We start from the raw sequence: 21,634 nt of genomic DNA, 5'->3' as shown, positions 1-21,634 counted from the left end.
TTTTTTAAATCTCCATATCTATTAACTTATTTCTATCTGCTTTGATTACTTTGTTTTTCTCCCTTCTTTTGTTAAAGTCTTTTTTCAATCATATTTCAGTTTTCAGCATTTGCTTGATAATGGTGTTGTCTGACTTCAGTTTGTTTTCTAAGACCTATAGCTCCCTTTTCAAAATCATTTTATCTTTGAGTTCTTCTTTGATTAAATTCATGTTCTTTTAACGTTTTTATCTTTTATAGTTCAGAATAATTTGGGGTGATTTCTTTCTGTTTCTTGAATTGTGTTTTCTTTCAGAAGGAGTTCTTTCATCTGTTACATGCTCTCTTCTTTTCCTTCTTCTTTTTTCTTTAAGTATAATTATTTATAGCTGTTTGCTTTTTTCCATCATGTTTATACTTGAGACAGGCAGCACTACCCATACTTTGTGTTGTCCCTATTCTATCTTTGCTTGAACATAAGGCAGGTGACACTTCCTTGGCCTCTTCCTAAGTTTCACAGAATGTTATTTTCCCTTCTGAGCTAAATTTTGTTGACTAATTATTTGTTCCACTTTTTTTACAGCTTAAAGGTCCAGGGTGATGAGAAGGGGAGAGTCTTGCTCCTCAGATTTTGTTCAATTTCCTGTCCCAGCGTTCACTTCACATAGGCACAGGTGGATCGCACTGCTCTGGAGGGATATTTTGGCCCTTGGACTGGTCCTCCTAATTTACTGTTGAGCCTTTACTGGGAGGCTTTACTGTCAGAGGAAAGGTCTACTTCTTCATTTCCTTCATTGCATTTATCTTTTCCCGGCAGCCATTTCCACCATCTCCTAATAAGAACACAGAAAACTCAGTTCTTTGTGTGTTTTCTTTTTTTTCCTTCAAACATTGGGGTTATTAATGAAAACTCTGAGGATTTCATTGACTTAGCAACAAGGCTTTGGGGTGGTAGTGAGGGTCTACTTATCTTACCTCACTACTCCAGAATTTTCTATTTATTTCCTTGGCTGCTAATTAAAAAAAAAAAATTATGAAATTAGGTTTTGTACTTTTCCTTGTTTGGCCACTTCTAGCCAAATCTTTGCTGTTTTACTTGTTTAAAAATTATTTTATTCAATATTCAGAGAGGGAGATTCTGCACATTGGATTCAATCCACCAACTTTACCGATTTATAATCTTTGTGGTTTCTATTTCCTACCTGGTCCTCAGCATGTGAAGGCAAGTCTAGCACCAAGCACATGGGTCAAAGCATCTTCTGGAAGAATCAGATAAACATGATGATTCAGGCACTTTAAAATAAAATTACACTTTCCCTAGAGGAAGAAGCCCCAAGCACTCAATGTAGGTCCCTTTCTTTTTTAGCATAAAATATGAATCCTAATATACTAACTTTTTATTAAAATATATCCCTTTGCCAGAAAATTTAGGATGCCCAGTAAAATTTGAATTGTAGGGACAGTATAGCGGATAATTTTTTTTAGTATAAGTAGATCCCATGCAATATTTGGGATGTGCTTATACTAAAAAATTATTTGTCACTTACTTGAAATTCAAATTTAACTGAGTTTCTTGTTTTGTTTTTTTTTTGGTTTTTTTCTCCCTAGATCTGGCAACTCTGCTCCATCATGACCATCTTATTCAAATGTGTTCTGAGTCTATTGGATACCTCTTCTTTGGTGTTTTTCTGATATCACTAACATCCTCATTTCTCTCTTACTAGTGGATTCATTCATTGCTATGTCCTTTCTTTAGCCAATCCTATAATATTAATATGTCTTGACTCCAGACTTTTAGATAATAAACATTTTCAGATGGTAGAACATGATATAGTAATTAAGCATCATTGATATTCATCCTCAATGATTTAGCACTCAGCCAAGGATCAACAATAAAGCACACACAATAGACTTTGAGTAACCAAAATAGATGTCATAAATTCCATGCACAAAATACTCATTCTTTATTCATATATGTTCATCATATCAGGCATTGACCCAAAATCTTTTAACTTTTAATTTGTATTTTTATACCAACTAGCGTAGCAGACCATGGCAGAACAAAAGCAGCAGATTAAGCAAACTGCTTGAGTTCAGGGACAACAGGTGTATATAGGGCAGAACAAGGGAAGGAGATAAGAGAATGAAAAACCTGATGCCTGACTCAGGAAGTTCTGCAATGACTGGGTATAGGGCAGACATCGCTGGCCATTTCTGTGGTCTCTGGAGGCATCAGCACCACTGTGGCAACATTCCTTGCCACAGAGCCACCAAACCATTCACGTAGAGGTTGTAATGGGACAATTTTGGTGTTAATAACAGATACCTAATTAAACTCACGAAAGCATAAGGGAATGTGTTGGCTCCTGTAATTTAAATCCAGGTCAGAAATCAGGCACAGAAAGACAGATACTGCATGTTCTCACTTATAAATGAGAGCTAAATAATGTGTACACATGCACGTAGAGTATGTGTGGAATGATAGACAATGGAGAATTGGAAAGGAAGGGGTCGGATGATGAGAAATTACTTAATGGATATAATGTATGTTATTCAGGTGATGGATACCCTAAAAGCCCTGACTTTACCACTGCGCAGTATATCCATGTAACAAAATTACACTTGTGCCCCACAAATGTATACAAATAAAAAATAAATAAATCCAGGTTAGGTGGCTTCATGAACTGTTGAATTTAGGTGCTCAAACAAGGTTGTTTGGAACATCTCTCTCTCTCCCACTCCCTGGTATGCTTTGTTCTGTGTTAGATTTCCTCTTAGGTAGGTTCTTCCCTTTACAATGGCCAGTAGTAGCTCAAGGCATGTATTTCAAACCTTAGTAACTCCCAGGACTCCTAGGAACACTTCAGGATTGAGTCTCATTGGCCTAGCTTAGGTCACATGCTCATCCATGAACCAAACAGAGCCCAAGAGAACAGGATGCTTTGATTGGCTAGGCCTGGCTCGTGTGCTACGGTTGAGGCCAATCACATCTGACCCACATGGAATGACAGCGGATGATGGTTTGTTTTCCCAAAGAAAAGTTGGAGTGCTGTTAGCAGAAAAAAGGAGAGTGCATGTAGGTTAGGCAGAAATATTATTAATAGTTATTCACCTTTCAGAGGTCTCGTGGGTCACTCACTTCAAACTCCTTATTTTACAAATGAATAAATGAGACCCAGAGTAGTTAAATAGCTTTCAGATCCAATTACTTAGGTCAACATGTGGGGATGCTTAGCACAAGGTTGGACATATAGGAGGAACACAATTCAAATGTTTTTGTTTTTTTTTCTTTCTGTGTAGTTTAGCCATTAGAACTGTCTTTACTCTCCTCTGCTCTGCCCCAGGGAGCCCTTCATCCACAGACAACTGCAGCAACCTCCAGTCGTTAGCAGTTGGTGGTTATATTCATTTTCTTGGGCTGCCATAACAAAGATTCACAGACTGGGTGGTGTGGACAACAGAAATTTATATTCTCACAGTTCTGGAGGCTGGAAGTCCAAGATCAATGTGTCAGCAGCACTGGGCTTTCTTCTAAGGCTTTTCTCCTTGGCTTGCAGATGGCCATCTTCTCCCTGGGCATTCCCAGGTCTGTGCCCTAATCTCTTCTTATGAGAACACCGGACATGTTGGATTAGGAGCTACTCTAACGACCTCATTTTAATTTAATTACCTCCTTAAATTACCCACCTCCAACTTCAGTCACATTCTGAGAGACTTGGAGTTTGAACTTCAACATATGAATTTGTGGGTAACAACTCAGCCATGACAGTGGTGGCATCCACTGCCTCAGCGCTCCCAGCCCAGAATGCTCCCCACTTACAAAGACAACACCTTGGGTCATTATAAGTGCACCCTCAACAAACAGGCAGGAGTGTGATTGCTTTCTTTTGTTAAGAAAAGGGACAGTTCCTATCATGTGTCAGGCACTATGCTGGCTTGCTGGTGCTTAATTCACAGTATGCCCTGGATCTCAACATTGCTGACGGTAGGGCGTCTATCACAAACCTCATAATTGCCTTCATTTTACAGCGGGCGAAAAATTTTAAAAGCAGATTTAAGATTCCTTTGAGAAAGTCACTGAGATTTGAAGGAAGTAGGAGAAGCTCCAACCACTTTTCTCCACACTAATCCATTGGCCTGTAAATAAGTTGTGTTTTTTTTCTCCAACTTTTTTTTTTTTTTTTTTTGAGACAAAGTCTTGTTTATTGCCCAGGCTGGAGTGAGTGCCATGGCTGGAGTGAGTGTCAGCTTAGCTCACAGCAACCTCAAACTCCTGGGCTCAAGCAATCCTCCTGCCTCAGCCTCCCGAGTAGCTAGGACTACAGGCATGCGCCACCATGCTCAGCTAATATTTTTCCATATACATTAGTTGGCCAATTAATTTCTTTCTTATTTATAGTAGAGACAGGGTCTCGCTCTTGCTCAGGCTGGTTTTGAACTCCTGACCTCGAGCAGTCCGCCCGCCTCGGCCTCCCAGAGTGCTAGGATTACAGGTGTGAGCCACCGCTCCTGGCCTCTCCAACATTTTTAATCCATCTCTCTCAGAAATTTCATTTATTCCTTCCTAGCCAGAGGCAGCATGTGAAGTCTGAGTGAGAGCACCAGGGTTCGAACCTAGTTTTCATCACTTGTCAGTTATGTGGTGTCAGGCAAGTCACTTAATCTCTCTGAGGCCTCAGTGCTCTCTGCTGTAGAAAAAAAAAAAAAAATGGAGTTAGGAATAATAACTTCTGATGAGGTTGTTCTGAACATTAAGTAAGTCAATTGTTGTAAAGTGTTCACACCAGTGCTTATAACCTAGCAAGCCTCACAGAAAGATTAGCTATTGCCCCTACTAGAAAACAAGGCCTGCAGAGGCAAGAATCTTCATCTGTGTATTTTCTGATATATGTCTGTAGTGTCCAGTAGCACCTAAGAGGCGGGTAGTAGGCACTGAACAATTTGTGATGAAGAAGAGGTAACTTGTTTCAGCACGTTTCTAGAGTTTTTGTTTGTTGGTTGGTTGAAGCAACAACCCCATAGGTAGAGAAAGAGAAGGGAGTGAGGCAGAGTAGGGGGTGGGAGAGCTTTTCTCACTCTTTTTGGTGGTAGGAGAGTTCTAGCTTGGCTGTGGTTGTTTTCCCCTCACATTTACCTGTATCATTTCTAGATGAGAGGGCACAATCACTTTCTGGAGCCTTTGAGCTCTGGCAGGATGGAAATCACCTAAATATGGTTAATGACCATCTGATGCATTTAGAGCTTCTGTTTTGTTACTGCTCTTAATGGGATTGGTTTAATAATTTGTGCTGTTATCAATAGTCCTAAAGTGATTAATTGCTAATTTTTCTTCCAGGCTGAGGCTACATGAGGAAAAAGTTATTAAAGATAGACGACATCATCTCAAGACCTACCCAAACTGTTTTGTCGCAAAAGAACTGATTGACTGGCTGATTGAGCACAAAGAGGCTTCCGACAGAGAGACAGCAATTAAACTCATGCAGAAATTAGCAGACCGGGGCATTATTCATCATGGTGAGTAAGTAGGGAATAGTCAAGGTGACTTGAGAGAAAATGAAGGACTAAATCTTTTCATGAACCTACCCATTTAAGAATAAAACATTTTACTTTGTCTTGTCTCCTGTGTATCTCTCCCCAAATGTACTCGTTCCCCACTCCAAGAGGCATGTACTTCTTTATTTATACTTTTCCTTTCTGTATATGCATCTTTAAGCAAGATATCATACTTTTTATATAGTTTTGTGTTTGTTTTTTGAGACAGGGTCTTCCTTTGCTTCCTAGGCTCCAGAGCAGTGGCACGATCACAGCTCAATGTAGCCTTCAGCTCCTGGGCTCAAGCAATCCTCCTGCCTCGGTCTCCCGAGTAGCTGGGACCACGGGCGTGTGCTACCATGTCCAGCTAATTTTTCTATTTTTGTAGACATGAGGTCTTGCTACATTGCCCAGGATGTTCTTTAACTCTTGGCCTCAAGCAACCCTCCTGCCTTGGCTTCCCAAAGTGCTGAGATTATAGTCATGAGCCACTGAGCCTGGGCATTTTATATGTTTTAAATTATTATAGAGGTATATGCCTATTTTTTTGCAACTTGACCAACACACTGAGATTCATCCATGTTGATAGTATATCTCTTTTTTGTTCATTTCTGCTGCTATTTGGTATGGCATGTATAATTAGGCTATTGTATATTTATTGATGGACATTTAGGAGGCAGTGTCTGAGTTTGCTGTTACTTTCCATGGTTTAGTGAACATTCATGAGCAAGTCTCCTTGAAACCTATCACCCTGTTCCCAACCTTTGCACATGCTGCTGTTCTCTTGGGCTGGAATACCCTTTCTCCTCATTTTTGCACAATTTCTACTCATTCTCTCATTCTTCAGGCCTCTATTTACATGCAAACTCCTCAGGGACGCTTACATTTCTCAAAGCTGAGTTACTGAGCTCCTGGGTGCTCCTGCTATGTGCTCCCACTGCACTCTCTCCTTACCTCCTTAGCCTTATCACAGCATATTTTAGTGACATGTTGACATTTCTCCTTATCTCGCTGGATTTCACAGTCTTTGCGGCTGACACATACCCCAATATCATGCTCAAAATGAGTTTGTGGAATGATGAATTGAATTTTGTGAACCTCTTAATAGATGGTAATAATAGTGATGATGGCAGTGATGATGGTGATGATGGTGATGATATCTTATAATACTGATATTAATACTGTGTAAATACTTTACATGTATGAACTCATATAGCAGATACTTGTGTGCTTGGAGAATTAGAGAAATGATTCTTCATTAGCATTTTATGTCACTTGAATAATTAAGTGAGTGATTTTTTTTTCTCATATGCCTCTCTGTGCATATTGTGTTTCAGTGTGTGATGAGCATAAGGAATTCAAGGATGTCAAACTCTTCTACCGCTTTAGAAAGGATGATGGCACCTTCCCGTTGGACAACGAAGTGAAGGCCTTCATGAGAGGGCAGAGGCTGTATGAGAAGTATGTCCCGCATGAAATCCCCGTGTAATCTTGACTTGTAGAGGGAAGCAGGGCTATTTCAGTCTTTCACTGTGTTGACTTCAGCCTGGGTTTCTCCATGTGGGCTGGTTACATAACTGTTCCTTTTCCTATGGGAATACTCTCACCCATTTGCTTTTCTTGTTGCCAGAAATTAAGTTGATTTCATAAGATTCTTAATAAAGAATTTATTTAAATATTATTTTCTATATTTAAGCTGATGTAACAAAACTCCAGAAGTAAAAACAAAAAGCAGATTGATGTTTGCCATCCAGTGATGCAGACACGCCTTTCCTCTTTGATTTGCTGTTGTGTCACCCGGAGGTTCAGGCTTGTAAATGGCTGAAGAAGCAGTGGCACATGCAGGGGACTCTCAGGGGAGGTCCAGAGATGAGCAAGCAGCGAGAGAATTTCAGATAGCAGGATGTCTGCAAGGAATAATCTTTCAGCTCTTTTGAAGAGATGAGCATCATCTATATCCCAGGAATATTTGGTTGGTGGGTCTTAAATCTGCCAAGCTGTCTGTCTCTGAGCTGATCTGCTACTTCCCTGGCCTCTTTCCCATCCTGCCTTGCTCGTTTCTTTCTGGGACAACCATCAGAGAAAGGATTGCAGAAGCAATGGCACCTTCTCCCTAACCATGGCTGCCTTACAAGGCTTGAGGGAGTTGGAAAGTACCTGTGGGTCACATAAAAAAGCCTGCTCTACAACAGGTGGGGGGTAGGGGTAGAAGTGGGTATCTGGGTGGTCAGATTAAGTGGTTTGATGATTGAGAGCCAGATGGAGTTCGAATTCTTTTTTTTTTTTTTTTTTTTTTTTTGCGACAGAGTCTCACTTTGTTGTCCAGGCTAGAGTGAGTGCCGTGGCGTCAGCCTAGCTCACAGCAACCTCAAACTCCTGGGCTTGAGTGATCCTTCTGCCTCAGCCTCCCGAGTAGCTGGGACTACAGGCATGCGCCACCATGCCCGGCTAATTTTTTATATATATATCAGTTGGCCAATTAATTTCTTTCTATTTATAGTAGAGACGGGGTCTCGCTCTTGCTCAGGCTGGTTTTGAACTCCTGACCTTGAGCAATCCGCCCGCCTCGGCCTCCCAAGAGCTAGGATTACAGGCGTGAGCCACAGCGCCCGGCCGGAGTTCGAATTCTTGCCCTGCCACCTGACCTTTGTAAAGCTCAGAGTCCTCATAAGTGAATGGGAGCAGTGATAGCACCTACCTCCTAGTGCTGTCGTGGGAATTAAAAGGATAAACGGTGTCAAGTACTTAACTATTTAGCTCAGGGTCTCTGGCATGTGGCAAGACCCCTCAGATGGCAGCCATTCCTGATAGGAATGCCCTGAATTCTAACCTTCCTGTGTTAGGCTCTCTGGCCCAGTTCTATTTGCCTCTGCTTCTGGAGCTGGTATTATCTCACCATTTAATGTTCTAATTTGCACTAGTTCTTCTGTCACTTGAATTCTCCATTGAAGTGTAGAAAACCCCTCATCTCCCTGACTCCCATGAATTTGAATGGAAAGGAACCACCAACACTTCATTTGTATACTTGAGTGTGTGTTTATATTTTGTTCCTGGCTGTTTCCTTTTACTTTCTTAGTTCCTTTCATAAAATTCTAGCAGGTGTTAGGTATTTAGATAACCATGATGTTCCTTTCAAACCTTAAGGTTCTATATTGCCAAAAACATGCCCACTATTTCCATGGAAGAAGGCCAGGGGATTCTGTGCACTCATCTCTAGGTTCAGCGTATCTCTTGGGATCTGGGTCACCACACTAAGGGGCTGGGATCAGCAATAATTGAAAATGTCTGATAGAAAATGGTTATTGGCCGGGCACGGTGGCTCACGCCTATTATCCTAGCACTCTGGGAGGCTGAGGTGGGCAGATTGCTCGAGGTCAGGAGTTCAAAACCAGCCTGAGCAAGACCGAGACCCCCGTCTCTACTATAAATAGAAAGAAATTAATTGGCTAACTAATATATATAGAAAAAATTAGCCAGGCATGGTGGCACATGCCTATAGTCCCAGCTGCTTGGGAGGCTGAGGCAGGAGGATTGCTTGAGCCCAGGAGTTTGCAGCTGCTGTGAGCTAGGCTGATGCCATGGCACTCACTCTAACCTGAGCAACAAAGCGAGACTCTGTCTCCCAAAAAAAAAAGAAAATGGTTATTGCTAGTGGTGGGATGGGTATGATGGCAAGATAATAAGAAGGAAAGTTAAAGAAAGTTGCTCATATCTCCAGAAAACAGATGTATTTCAGCCTCATCTTCTGTTGTATCTCCCTTTCCATCCTATGGGCCAGTCACACTGAACTATGTGTCTTTGGATCACCCCAAGTGTCCTTTCTGCCTTCAGGAGATTTATTAATTCATTAATTATTCAGCCAATATATATTGAGCCTTACAACATGCCAGGGGCAGTTATAGGCATTGGAAATGCCCGTGCCTTTGTGGAGCTTGCTCTCCAGCCAGAGGCAGACAGACATTAAAGGGCTATACACATGGAGATGTGATGAAGTATCATACAGGTGGTTATCCCGGCCAGAAAGAAAAATAGACTTCTGAAGGTGATGAGGTATTTTAGATCGAGGGGTTAGGAAAGGCATTCCTGAAGAGCTGACATTTGAATAAAATGAACCTTGCAGACACCTGGTGGAAGAGCATCCCAGGCAAAGAGAGCAGTACGGATAAAGGCTTTGAGGTGGGAATGTGCTTGAAGTATTTAAGGACAGTAATGAGGTCAGAGTGTCTGGAGGGCAGGAAGTGAATGGTCTTGCAAAATATGTGTTCCTACTGTTGTTTGCCTTTTAAGATAATAAGGGTAGATTCTGTTGATTATAGGAGATGAGTTGGGGCCAGTTTGTATAGGGCCCTTAATGCCATGGTAAGAATTGCTGATTGGAGTAGGGAGTAGGGAAGTGACAATCTGATATGCTTTTTGCCTATGCTGTTCCCTCTGCCTAGAGGACTCTTTCTGCTGCTCTCAGCCCTTTCCCTAGCTCACTCTGACTCCTCTCAGCTTCACATTAACTATGACTCTGAGAATCCTTCTATACACCCTTAGGACTGAGTCAGGTGCCCGTCCCACGTGTTTACCCCATCAAAGACCTGTATGTTCTCACTAATTAAGTGGGAGCTAAACGATGGGTACACATGGGCACAAAGAGATATAAAGGACATTGGAAACCATGAAGGGGGGAGGATGGAAGGGGTGTATAGAATAAAAGCTTACCTATTGGGTACAATAAATACTATTCTGGTGACAGACACACCAAAAGCCCTGACTTGAACGTTATACAAGGTATCTATATAATAAAAATATTTGTACCCCCTTAATATTTTGAAATTTTAAAAAAAATGACTGAAAGAGCTGCATTAAAATTTAGTCTTTGAATGTTTATTGCATTAGACTAAGAAAGTTAAGGATGGGGACTGCCTATCCTTCTTTGTATCCCTTGTGGTTTACAATGGGTCTAGCCAATCACAGATGGTAAAAGTATGAATAAACTTTTAGAGGAGTTGATCAATTTTACTGTACTTTTTCTGTGTGCAGTTGACTTTCTAGTTATTGGTGTTCAGCGTCTCAACTTCCAAAAAAATTTATTTCTTCAATCCACTTGTGAAATTAGAGCTAGTAAACAGTAATTTAGTAAGTGCTTAACCTCCAATGACACAGCTGTCACCTTGCAAACCTTGGCCCCTAATTTTGGTTGCTGGAACACGTGGAACAGACTTTAGGACTTTTGGAACTGACAGTTCAGTTTACCTATTTGATCCGTTCTACTTAGTGTATGCACTTAATTATCTTTTATCCATTTTCCTTGTTTTCTAGGCCATGTTTTCCATGAATTTCAGCTCAAACTATTGTTTTATAAGTTTTAGATACTTTATTTTTATATTATTAAAAGTGAATAGTTGGTTTTGTTTGTAGCTTATCTTTTCAAGTACTTTATTTATGTAAATATTGAAATTTTTTTTTTAAATCTACATTCTTGTAGCCAGAAACTTTCTTTGGGATATCTCTAACATTTGTGAATGAAGGTCTTGAAAAATATGTGTTTCTATTGTTGTTTGCTGATTGCTAGCTATCAGACATTCTGAATAATCTACTTTATTAAATCATTATAACATCTCTAAGTTAGATGCTCTCATTGTCCCCATTTTATGGATGAGGAAAATGTGGAAGGGAGAGGTTAAATCTCTTACAGAAAGTCATCCTACTAGTCAATAACAGCTGAAAGTTGAACCCAGGAGCCCAAAGCCCAATCTTGTTGCCACTAGGCTATTAATAAATCCTTTCCGTTTCTTTTCATGGAGATTAAATGAATGAAATAAGCATTTACTACAAAATGTAGTTTACCTTACAGTTTAATAGTGGATTTATAAGTGGTCAGGGCATAGAATTTTCTGTAAAAATTCACTGAAAATATATGATCTTAAAGTAGACATTGGAAAATGAGAGTGAAATGTTTTTCCTTCATGGTAGATCTACTCGTTATTCTATAGATATGATAAAAATAACAATACTTATTATTTGTAAATTAAACTTCTTAAACCACTCCCTTTAGATTATTTTACCTATACTTCCTTATAAAATAGATGGAGCATTGCCTTCCCAGCCCATTTTCAGAGGGAGCAGCTAGGACGCAAAGCAGTTACAAAGTTGATGCACGATGGTGGTCATATGAGAGGACAGAGCTGAGATCTGAACCTAGGGTGCAAGTGTTGTGGCTGCTGCCATCTCCGTAGCTTTCCAACAGCCCTGAGGGGCTGGCTGAATTGTCAGTGTTTCCTTTTGGCTCTTCTCTTGTTTGTTTGTTCTGTGCTATTAATAGGACTTTGTGAAACTCAGTGGTTTCTGACTGAGGTTTTGCTGAACTGTGCCGATTTTGGGGTGCCCTGGCCTTCTAACACATACTGGTGTTTCTCAGTCTGCTATTTTGTAGGACAAAGCTGGGTCTCAAAACTAAAATTTCAGTGACTTTGCTGTCTCTTACTATTTGTGTCCCTCCAGTTACCTTACTTCCGAGGTACTGGAACAAATGCTAATGAAGAGGCTGGAAGCCAGCCCTTTCAGGTTGTCTCAGTGTGAGGGAAGTCTTAAGGGACCTAGTGACATGACTCTTCCTGCATAGTGAGTGACAGCGGGCATGGGCTTTGGGGTCACACAGCCATGGTCTTCAATCCCAGCCTCACACTTTGCTCGCTCTGTGACCTTCAGCAAGTTGCTTAACCTCTCTGATCTGCGGACTTCAGTGGGGATTAGGCTGGGACCCACTGGGAAGGGCTGTTGGGAGGACTAACTGAGATCCATCTGTACTGTGCCAGCACAGTACTTGGCATAGAGCGAGAGCCTAGGAAATGTAAGCTGCTGCTATCAAAGTAGTAAATAATAATATAAACACATGACACCTATTATTCTTATTGTATCATATTATTTCAACATGCAGCTGAGCATGGCACTTGAGAGCCCAGGGGCCAGGCTACCTCGGTGTGAACTCTTGCTTCCTGCTCTGGAGCAACTGGCTTCACCTCTCTCTGCCTCCATTTGCCCATCTGGTAAATGGAGATACTGACTGTACTGACCTCAGAGACTTTTTCTGGGGATAAAGTGGACTCATATGTATACACACACAGGACAGGGCCTACCTCTGAGTAAGAGTCTATGCTACTGCTCATCTCCTGCTGCAAGCTTGGGGAGAGTAGGAGAAAGAGGCTGTGTGCTTATGGATTGATGCCCTGACTTTGTTGTCTTGAAAAATTTATCTAAGCACATTCAGAGAACAATGCACTTTCATCAACAAGCTCCATCAAGGCTTCACTATGGCCAGCTGATGGACTGAGGGTACAAAGAGTAAAGCCTAGCATAGCATCCCTCTGGGGGGACTTATAGTTTCCCACTTAATTTTGCATGAGCACAAATATCTCGGACACTCAATACACGAATGTAAGTCTCATTCTCCCAAACAGTGCAGTTATTTAGTTTTCAAAGGGAACCTTTATAAGCAGGATACATATCTATAGCTTAAAAGAGCAACATTGAGTGAATCTGTGTATGTTGCCTTCAGACAGTAGAAGGTGTCTGGGATGCACATTCTAAACTGAAAAACTTGATTGTCTTTCATCTGTTGGCAACATAAATCTCTTTAGGAAAAATGTTGAACTCAGGATTATCAGGTACTCTATATACTTACAAATAGAATTAACTATAAAAGAGAATGTGAGTTTGAGGTACAATTTGGACTTTCTTTACTAAACTTGGTAGCAGAAACACACATTTTAAACTAACTTTGATTTTATCTTCAGACTTAAAGGAGATTTCTCAATTCTAATTTAACCTCAGTCATTATATGGAGTTAAATCCCTTCTAGGTCTGGTTCATAGAGACATTAGTCTAGTTTTTCATCCAAAGAGCCTTGATTTTCTCAGCAGCAAGAGTTTCTCTCTCTAGGTATTTATCTCTCTAGTTATTTATCCTGCTTAAGAGTTTAGACCTGATTAAAGAATTGCCTTAAACTGCCCATATACAGGTAGCTATCTCCTGCTTCCTTTGTTCTCTCTTCTACAAAACCAAAGAGAAATAAAAGAGAGAAAGTGTATCCATAGGGGAAGAGCTCTTCTGTGTGGTTTATCTTATCAGAGGTTTCCCTACAGTGTGCCTCAGGCTCTTTCCCCTGTTCTCTCCAGTGCTTGGGACAATAAATATTTGTTGAATGAACAAAGGACTCTGCATGTTGTGATTGCTATGAGCTGCTGAGTTTGTGCCATGAAAAAGCTGCAGAGCTTGCTTTCTTTTTTTCTTCTTTGAGACAGAGTCTCACTGTGTTGCCCAGGCTAGAGTGCCATGGCGTCAGCCCAGCTCACAGCAACCTCAGACTCCTGGGCTCAAGCGATCCTTCTGTCTCAAGCCTCCCGAGTAGCTGGGACTACAGGCACGCACCACCATGCCTGGCTAATTTTTTCTATATATATTTTTAGTTGACCAATCAATTTTTTTCTATTTTTAGTAGAGACGGGGGTCTCGCTCTTGATCAGGCTGGTTTTGAACTCCTGACCTTGAGCAATCTTCCCACTTCGGCCTCCCAGAATGCTAGGATTACAGGCATGAGCCACCATGCCTGGCCCAAAGCTTGCTTTCAATGACAAGCAACAATAACCAAAAGTTCACCTTGTCAGGCCTCTTTAGAGTCCACAAAGCATCTTATACACTAATTTGTTTAATCCTCTGTACAACTGTGAGTTATACCTAGCAGGCACAATTAGTCTCATTGTAGAAATGGGGAACATGAGCTATACAGAGGTTTCATGACTGATATAGACCCTAAAATGTAAATCTGGAGTGAAAAAAAAAAAGTCCTTAAACTTTTAAGGCCATCTCATATTTGTAGTACAGAGTGTTTTTCAAACTGAGAACCTGAGTTCTGCAAATTGATTCTAATTATATCTTCAAAATATCTTTTGACTATTTTATAAGCTGTAGTAAAAATATTTTCTAATGTATTATGTACATTTTCACCGTTTACTTGTGCTGTCCAATTGGTGGTTTCATAGAATTTTTTTTTTTTTTGAGACAGAGTCTCACTCTGTCACCCCAGGTAGAGTGCAGTGGGATCATCATAACTCACTACAACCTCAAACCCCTGGGCTCAAATGATTTTCCTGCCTCAGTCTCCCAAGTAGCTGGGACTACTGGTACCTGCCTCCACAGCCAGCTAATTTTTCTATTTTTAGTAGAGACTGAGTCTCGCTCTTGCTTAGGCTGGTCTTGAACTGAGCTCAAGGGATCCTCCATCCTCAGCCTCCCAGGCCTGAGCCATGGTACCTGGCTCATAGAATCTCGAAATGAACATATCCTGCCTTCTTGGTTTATTTGAAGTATCCTAAGATAGCAATGTTAGTTGGTTAAAAGTTGTTACCTTTTGTAACTGTGTATTTGTGTGACCAGGGATGATTTTGATACTTTGTAACTAATGTTAAGAGCTATTTAGAATCTGAGATGTTACCCTACTTGCAAACTAACAGGTTTGCCTGCCACCATTTCATGTGTGTTGACAGAAGACACAAAGTCCCTGGGTTAGGAAAAACAGTTTATTACTCTTAGCAATAGCAGTAGCCAGAGTATCCTTTCCATGAGTCAGTTCCCAAGTCTTAGTTCCCACAGAACAGCACAATGAGGGGCAGTTAGTTGTGTTACAGAAGAGGGACCCTAAGCTTGAGGAACCTGGATATTTTATAATGGCCTCAGGCAAATCTGCTGTCTGTCCCAGAGGGAGACATTACCTTCATTATACTGGCAGAAAACAAATCTGCGTTTTTTTTTTTTTTCTCCAGAGAGAGACACTATCTTTACCTTTCGAGTCTGTTCACTATACAGACATTCTTGAAAAGCTAGTCTGGAACAAAAGCTGTCAGTGCTTTTGCTTGTAAGACGGGAAGAAACCCAAAAGACCCATGGAGAATTATCTTCCAACAACTAAAACAAAATATGCAAATTAATTGGATTTTGTACCTGTCATTGAGGTAGCAATAATTATCCTCACCTATTTCTGTATGTGGTTTGTGTTAATCAAAATTACCTTATAGATTTCACTGTATAAATTTTACAAGTAAATGTGATATGTTAACTAAAAAAAATTGATTAATGAGGTTTATACTTTGAAAAAAGGAGAGCTGTATTTCTCATAAAGGGTAGCAACCTGTTGGGCGGCCATTCCAACAGGCTGGGACGCAGAGCTCTGGCCAGAAGCCAGGCACGTTTGTTTCAAAGAAGAGACAAAAGGGAGTATGATTTTATACTCGGGTAGTGAAATATACATACTCAACAAGCTATAGGAGGAGTCATGGGTATTTATGAAGGGAAATCATACACATATAATTGTGCTTTGTCTCTCCCATCCTGTCATGGCTGGGAACTCAATTTTAAAATGTCTCTTGGACCCCCTTGGCTGAGAGTGATCCATTCAGTTATCAGAGGGCTTCGGATTTTATTTTTAGTTCACAGTCCCCCTCTTTTGGCCAAGATATGCCAGAGGCAGTAAGTAGCGATGGCCAAACTTTATTTTGTTCCATCAACAAATAAAGCTGGAGTGAAGTGGCTATTTGCCTTAGTGAGGACCTAGTGAGGTCCATCTAGGCCCTCAGTGGCTCTCTTATGGCCCAGAAGAGGTTTAAAGCCATAAAAGCTTACAGCCAATTAAATATTGGGGGCCAGATGGGAATGGGGGTGGGCAGACACTCATTAATCCCTTAAAACCCTTTAAGCAATATAGCAGAAAACCAAAAGCCAAAAACAATTAACTTATTTTTTTTTTTTTACAATTAACTTATCTATAAGTATTGAGCTACTGTAGCCTTGGTTTTAGCTATAGAGCTGTAGCAATTAGTTATATAAACATAAGTATTTTGTTAAGACCATTTTATCCCTCAAACTGGCCCTTACAAAATCGGTGCCTCCCTCTTCAGCCACTCAAAGGTGGAAGACCAGAAGTTCAAGGTCATTTAAGGATTGAAAAGGAGGAAAACAAGCTTTGGGGGAGGAAGGGGGAGAGAGGGAAAGAGAGGAAGGAGCGGAGAAAAAGGCTAGATTAGTTAGCAAAAGGTGGTCTTGTCATTCATATGAAGCCCTATGGTTAATAGTCCTCTGAGAGAATAGATGGCAAATGTTTCTTTTTGTTTTTTATTCCCCCACAGATGTTTCTTTTCAGACCTTTAAAGGTGGAAACTTTTAAAATTTATTTTTCAAAAAAGTTTTGCTGCAGTCATTTTAAAATATGTTAAAGAAATATACCTTGGGGCAAAACATGTCTAATGTCTTTAGTCTATTTTGAAGCTAAAAGTTTTACATATTAAAAGCCAAACTGATAGTTTTGGAGAAATTTGCATTAGAGGTTCTTAGAGACAGACAAAAGAGTGAGAGGGAAAAAAAAAAGCAAATTGGGATGAGGAAAAATACCCTAATACCCCAAAATATAAACACATATTTCCATACCTTCTTTAGTCAATTTTTTAGTTCTGTGAATAAATCAGTTTAGTTAGGCAGCTGTGTCCTGTTCTAGGAGGTGGTACCGTAGGAGCTTTTAAAACAGAAGAGAAAAACAAAGGTTAACATTTGGAGCAATTTTTTAAAAAATTAGTTGGGAAGGAAAACAATTATTAGGAGCAGAGATGGAGAGGTAAGAAAGAAGGAAAGCTTCAACTCTAAATATTTCCCATGTGCCATTTTTTTTTTTTTTTGGAGTCTTTTTAAACTTTCAGTCACCCTCTTTAAGGGAGGTTGTGAGAGACTTTTGATCCCATTTGGAAAACTTGAAACACCAATTATAGCATTATCTTCATTGTTTTGAAAGGTTTGATAGACTCTTTGTTTTAATTGAGCACGAAGGTAAACAAGAGGTTTCCTGAGATTTTACTATGGCCAGCAAAGCATTAAATTATTTTAGGTTAGATCTCAAACATTTACAAGAATTTTTTGTAGGTTTTTGGCATGTTAGTCACTAGTGTCTCTGGCAGTGGATCAGAGACCATTTTCTTAGAACTGAAGTTTTTATGGCTGCACTTACCTTTATGACATGGTCCTTACAAACCCTCATGGACCAGCTGAATCCAGCTAGGTTCTCCCCAAACCCTGCACCTACAAAAACATTCCCTGGGGGTGCAGAGTGGAGAGAACCAGGCTAACTAGGGTAACCTCACCGCAATCTAGGGCTAACAGAGATATTCCCTTCAGGGTCCAGAATTGACGGAAGGGTTGGAGGGAAACAAATTCTCCAAGATTTTCATCCCGAAAGTGGGAGATCTTGAATCTAGGGAAGCTCACCAGAGTTTCTCTCAGGGAGGTCAGGAAGACAACTGAGCTATCAATGGGCTTGTGCAGATGTTGTCAGTGCATTGACCTCCAATCATGCTAGAGGAAACTGGGTGTCTCCCTGGGTCCCTTAGTGGTCATCATTTGTTAACAACAATAAAAATTAGCAAGGTTTATACTTTGGAAAAAAGAGAGCTTTATTTCTCATAAAGAGTGACAGCCTATTGGCGGCATACGTTATAAACATGAAATTAAAAAATGGATCTTCTATAAGGTGAGAAAAAAGGTTAGTTGTTTTAAAAGTTTTAAAATATGCTTTTCTTTTTCTGAGACAGAGCTTTGCTCTGTCTCCCAGGGTAGAGTGCTGTGGCATCAGCCTAGCTCATAGCAACGTTAAACTCCTGGGCTCAAGCAATCTTCCTGCCTCAGTCCCCTGAGTAGCTGGGACTACAGGCATGCACCACCATGCTTGGCTAAAATTTTTAGTAGAGACGGGGTCTTGCTCTTGCTCAGGCTGGTCTAGAACTCTTGACCTCAAGTAATCCTCCTGCCTCAGCCTCCCAGAGTGTTAGGATTACAGGCCTGAGCCATTGCACCCATCCCAAAACTATGCTATTTTTAAAGGGCCATCATCTCTTCTCATAGGATATTTAACAACAACTTTAGAATAAAAATTTTAGTGGTTTTATTGTCCATGTGCAGGTTAGAGTCATGGGGGAATTTTTGACAAAATACATAAATACATCCTTGTTGAATACTTCTAAAAATCTCCTTTCTCGTCCTCTTTCTTCTTCTCTCTCTCTCTCTCTCTCTCTCTCTCTCTCTCTCTCTCTCTCTCTCTCTCTCTTTCATTTCTTTATAGCCAGCCATGCAAAGATGTGTGTCTTGCCTGACAGATTATTCAAATGTTTAATAATTTGCCCATCAGGGGTCCTGGGGACTGAAGTGACTACATAAAGCAACTCAATGTTTTATAATTTTAAATCTCAACAAAAGTTTTATACTGCAGTCATTTTCAAATAATTTCATTATCTAAACATTGCATTATAAATTATAAGTGCAGTTTAAAGTATGCCAGAGAGTGTGCTTACATGTTGAAAATAACCAGCCCTAGTTTACCTCACTTTGTTGGCTCTCTCATCTCCTGGCAGCAGCCTCAGCCTGCCAGGGAGGGGCCATCTCAGGAGGCAACCCTATGGCTAGTTTTATCTAGGTTTCTGAGCTCAGCCCTCTTCCCTGTGAATAGAACTAGTCAGTGCCTGCGCATTTGGTTATGCCCAGGGACTGGGAAGGGGAGGTGGTAAAACACATCTGGAAACATGGAGCAGTTGTGGGAAAAAGGGGTGATGGAGAGAATACAACATCACACCCATCAGGATTTAAAACAATAGAAAATAAAAAGTGTTGATGAGGACATGGAGAAATTAGAACCATCACACATTGCTGGTGGGAATGTAAAATGGTGTAGCAGTTCCTCAAAAAAGTAAACATAGAATTACCATATAATCCAGCAATTCCACTACTAAGTTAGGTACCCAGAAGAATTGAAACCAGGATCTTGAAGAGGTATTTGGACATCCATGTTCATAGCATTATTTACAATAGCCAAAGGAAGTAACCCAGGTGTCCATCAATGATGAATGGATAAACAAAATGTGGTAGGCCAAGCGCGGTGGCTCACGCCTGTAATCCTAGCACTCTGGCAGGCCGAGGCGGGCAGATTGCTCCAGGTCAGTAGTTGGAAACCAGCCTGAGCAAGAGCGAGACCCCGTCTCTACTATAAATAGAAAGAAATTAATTGGCCAACTAATATATATAGAAAAAGTTAGCCGGGCATGGTGGCGCATGCCTGTAGTCCCAGCTACTCGCGAGGCTGATGCAAGAGGATTGCTTGAGCCCAGGAGTTTGAGGTTGCCGTGAGCTAGGCTGATGCCATGGCACTCACTGTAGCCTGGGCAACAAAGCGAGACTCTGTCTCAAAAAAAAAAAAAATGTGGTATATACATATAATGGAATATTATTCAGCCTTAAGGAAGAAAAAAATCTGACACATACTACACAACACAGATGAACCTTGAAGACATTATGCTAAGTGAAATAAGCCAGGCACAAAAAGGACAAATATTGTATGATCCCGCTTATAGAAGGGACCTAAGAGTAGTCAAAATCACAGAGACAGAATGTACAATGGTGGTTGCCAGGGGCTGGGGAGAGAAGGGAGAATGGGAGTCAGTGTTTAATGGGTATAGAGTTGCAGTTTGGGAAGACGAGAAATTTGGATGATGGTGATGGTTGCACAACAATGTAAATGTACTGAATGCTACTGAACTGTGCATTTAAAAATGGTTAAAATGGTAACTTTTGTGTTATGTATATTTTATCACAATAAAAAATACAGTAAATAAAAATTTTAAAGCACATTAGAGAAAGATGGGTTGGGGTGGGAAGCAGATAGGCTTATCTTATCGATGCACAGGGAGCAAGAGAAAGACAAGAGTGAGGCGATGTTTAAACTATCGGGGCCAGATGTTTCTGATCAGAGGAGTCGAAGTGATAGAATCAGGCTGGGGTGTTGATAGTGATGAAGGCAGCAAACACACGTGAGTGGCCCTTACTGATACTTTATACCAAGGACTTTACAAGTGTCTTACGAAAACCTTGTTCCAAACCAAGGAGTTAAATACTGGTATTCTCCCTTTGGTAATTAGAAAAATTGAGGCTGGAGAAGTGAGTTAACTATCGTAAATTCACGCAGCCAGAAATCATGGGGACATCTTCAAACCCTGGTTTCCATCTCTGGAGCCCATGATCTTGACTCTTTTTCAGTCTGCAGCTTTTACTTTGCAAAGTTTCTGCAGATTCAATCCAAAGCAGTAGCATTAATGAACACCACTAAATATTGGTCAGTGATGCACAGCTTAATAAAATGGGTGGGGGAAAAAGTGTCACTTGGTTCATGTCAACTCCTTGGGTCTGGTTTTGAAAATCACATTCTCTTTACTGTGTCCTGGTAATGCCACTGCCCCCTGCTGTATAATACATGGTAGCGATATTAGAGCTTTGTTAGCATGCAGAGCAGGCAGGCCAGCTGAGCTTGTCAGAAGTCATCAGCTCTAGATTGTCACCTGCAGATTTCTGGCTCTGGCTGATTATTCAGAAGTGACTTGATTTCAAGGTAAACATGTTGCAGTTTGAAGAGTGGACCGGATTCATTGATGATGGAAATTGGCTGTAGTGGCTGATTCTTCCAAACTTTCTTAATCATATGTAATTTCAGGGCTATGAACCAAGTTTCTGTAACATTGATTGATTGCCAATCAGTCTCTACAGTTACTTTTCAACATGGTAGAATGGAAAAACCATTTAAAATTTCTGGAGTTGAAGAAGCATAGGTCAGAGTTTTCCTGCTGCTTTCAACCTTTGGGAGTCTCTGTTTTTATCATCTATAAAATGGAAAGAAAATGCATACTTCGCGGGCTTGTCATGAGGACAAATGAGATAAAGTCCAGGGGAGGCTCATCAAATACATGTTAGGTTTCTAACATATAAGGAAAAATGCCTAAGCCAAAAGTATCCTTATGTTACTCAAGTTACATAAAAGACGTGTCTTTATACACTAGAATTATATTGAGCATGGGGAGTTGCTTGTTTGTCCTTCCACATCCTTTCTTGACCTTCAACCTGCTTTGTGCCCCAGGAGGCTGGCCCCTCTGCACTGCCCCAGCAGGTGCCACTGCCTGCTGGCCTCTGGTGTGGCTTATCAGCTGGAGGCAGGAGATTGAGGTCACGGTATTCGTTCCCCTGCTCCCTCCCCGCTGTTGAAGGCCACAAGTCCTATCCTGCAG

General features: G+C 40.7%; 1 protein-coding gene across 2 annotated transcripts in view; it reads left to right on the top strand.

Moving 5' to 3' along the window:
- The window catches only part of DEPTOR (DEP domain containing MTOR interacting protein), a 156,502-nt gene that overhangs the window by 47,309 nt on the left and 87,559 nt on the right, over positions 1–21,634 (top strand). For both annotated transcript variants that reach the window (XM_012753798.3, XM_012753800.3), the window contains exons 2-3: positions 5,314–5,492; positions 6,848–6,971. In XM_012753798.3, coding sequence (XP_012609252.1) covers positions 5,314–5,492; positions 6,848–6,971 — 303 coding nt within the window. The remainder of the gene's footprint in view (positions 1–5,313; positions 5,493–6,847; positions 6,972–21,634) is intronic.

This window comes from Microcebus murinus, chromosome 7 (assembly GCF_040939455.1).
Source record: "Microcebus murinus isolate Inina chromosome 7, M.murinus_Inina_mat1.0, whole genome shotgun sequence".
Taxonomy (NCBI): domain Eukaryota; kingdom Metazoa; phylum Chordata; class Mammalia; order Primates; family Cheirogaleidae; genus Microcebus; species Microcebus murinus.
Note: the sequence above shows the minus strand (reverse complement) of the source record. Positions and strands in the feature narration are given on the sequence as shown.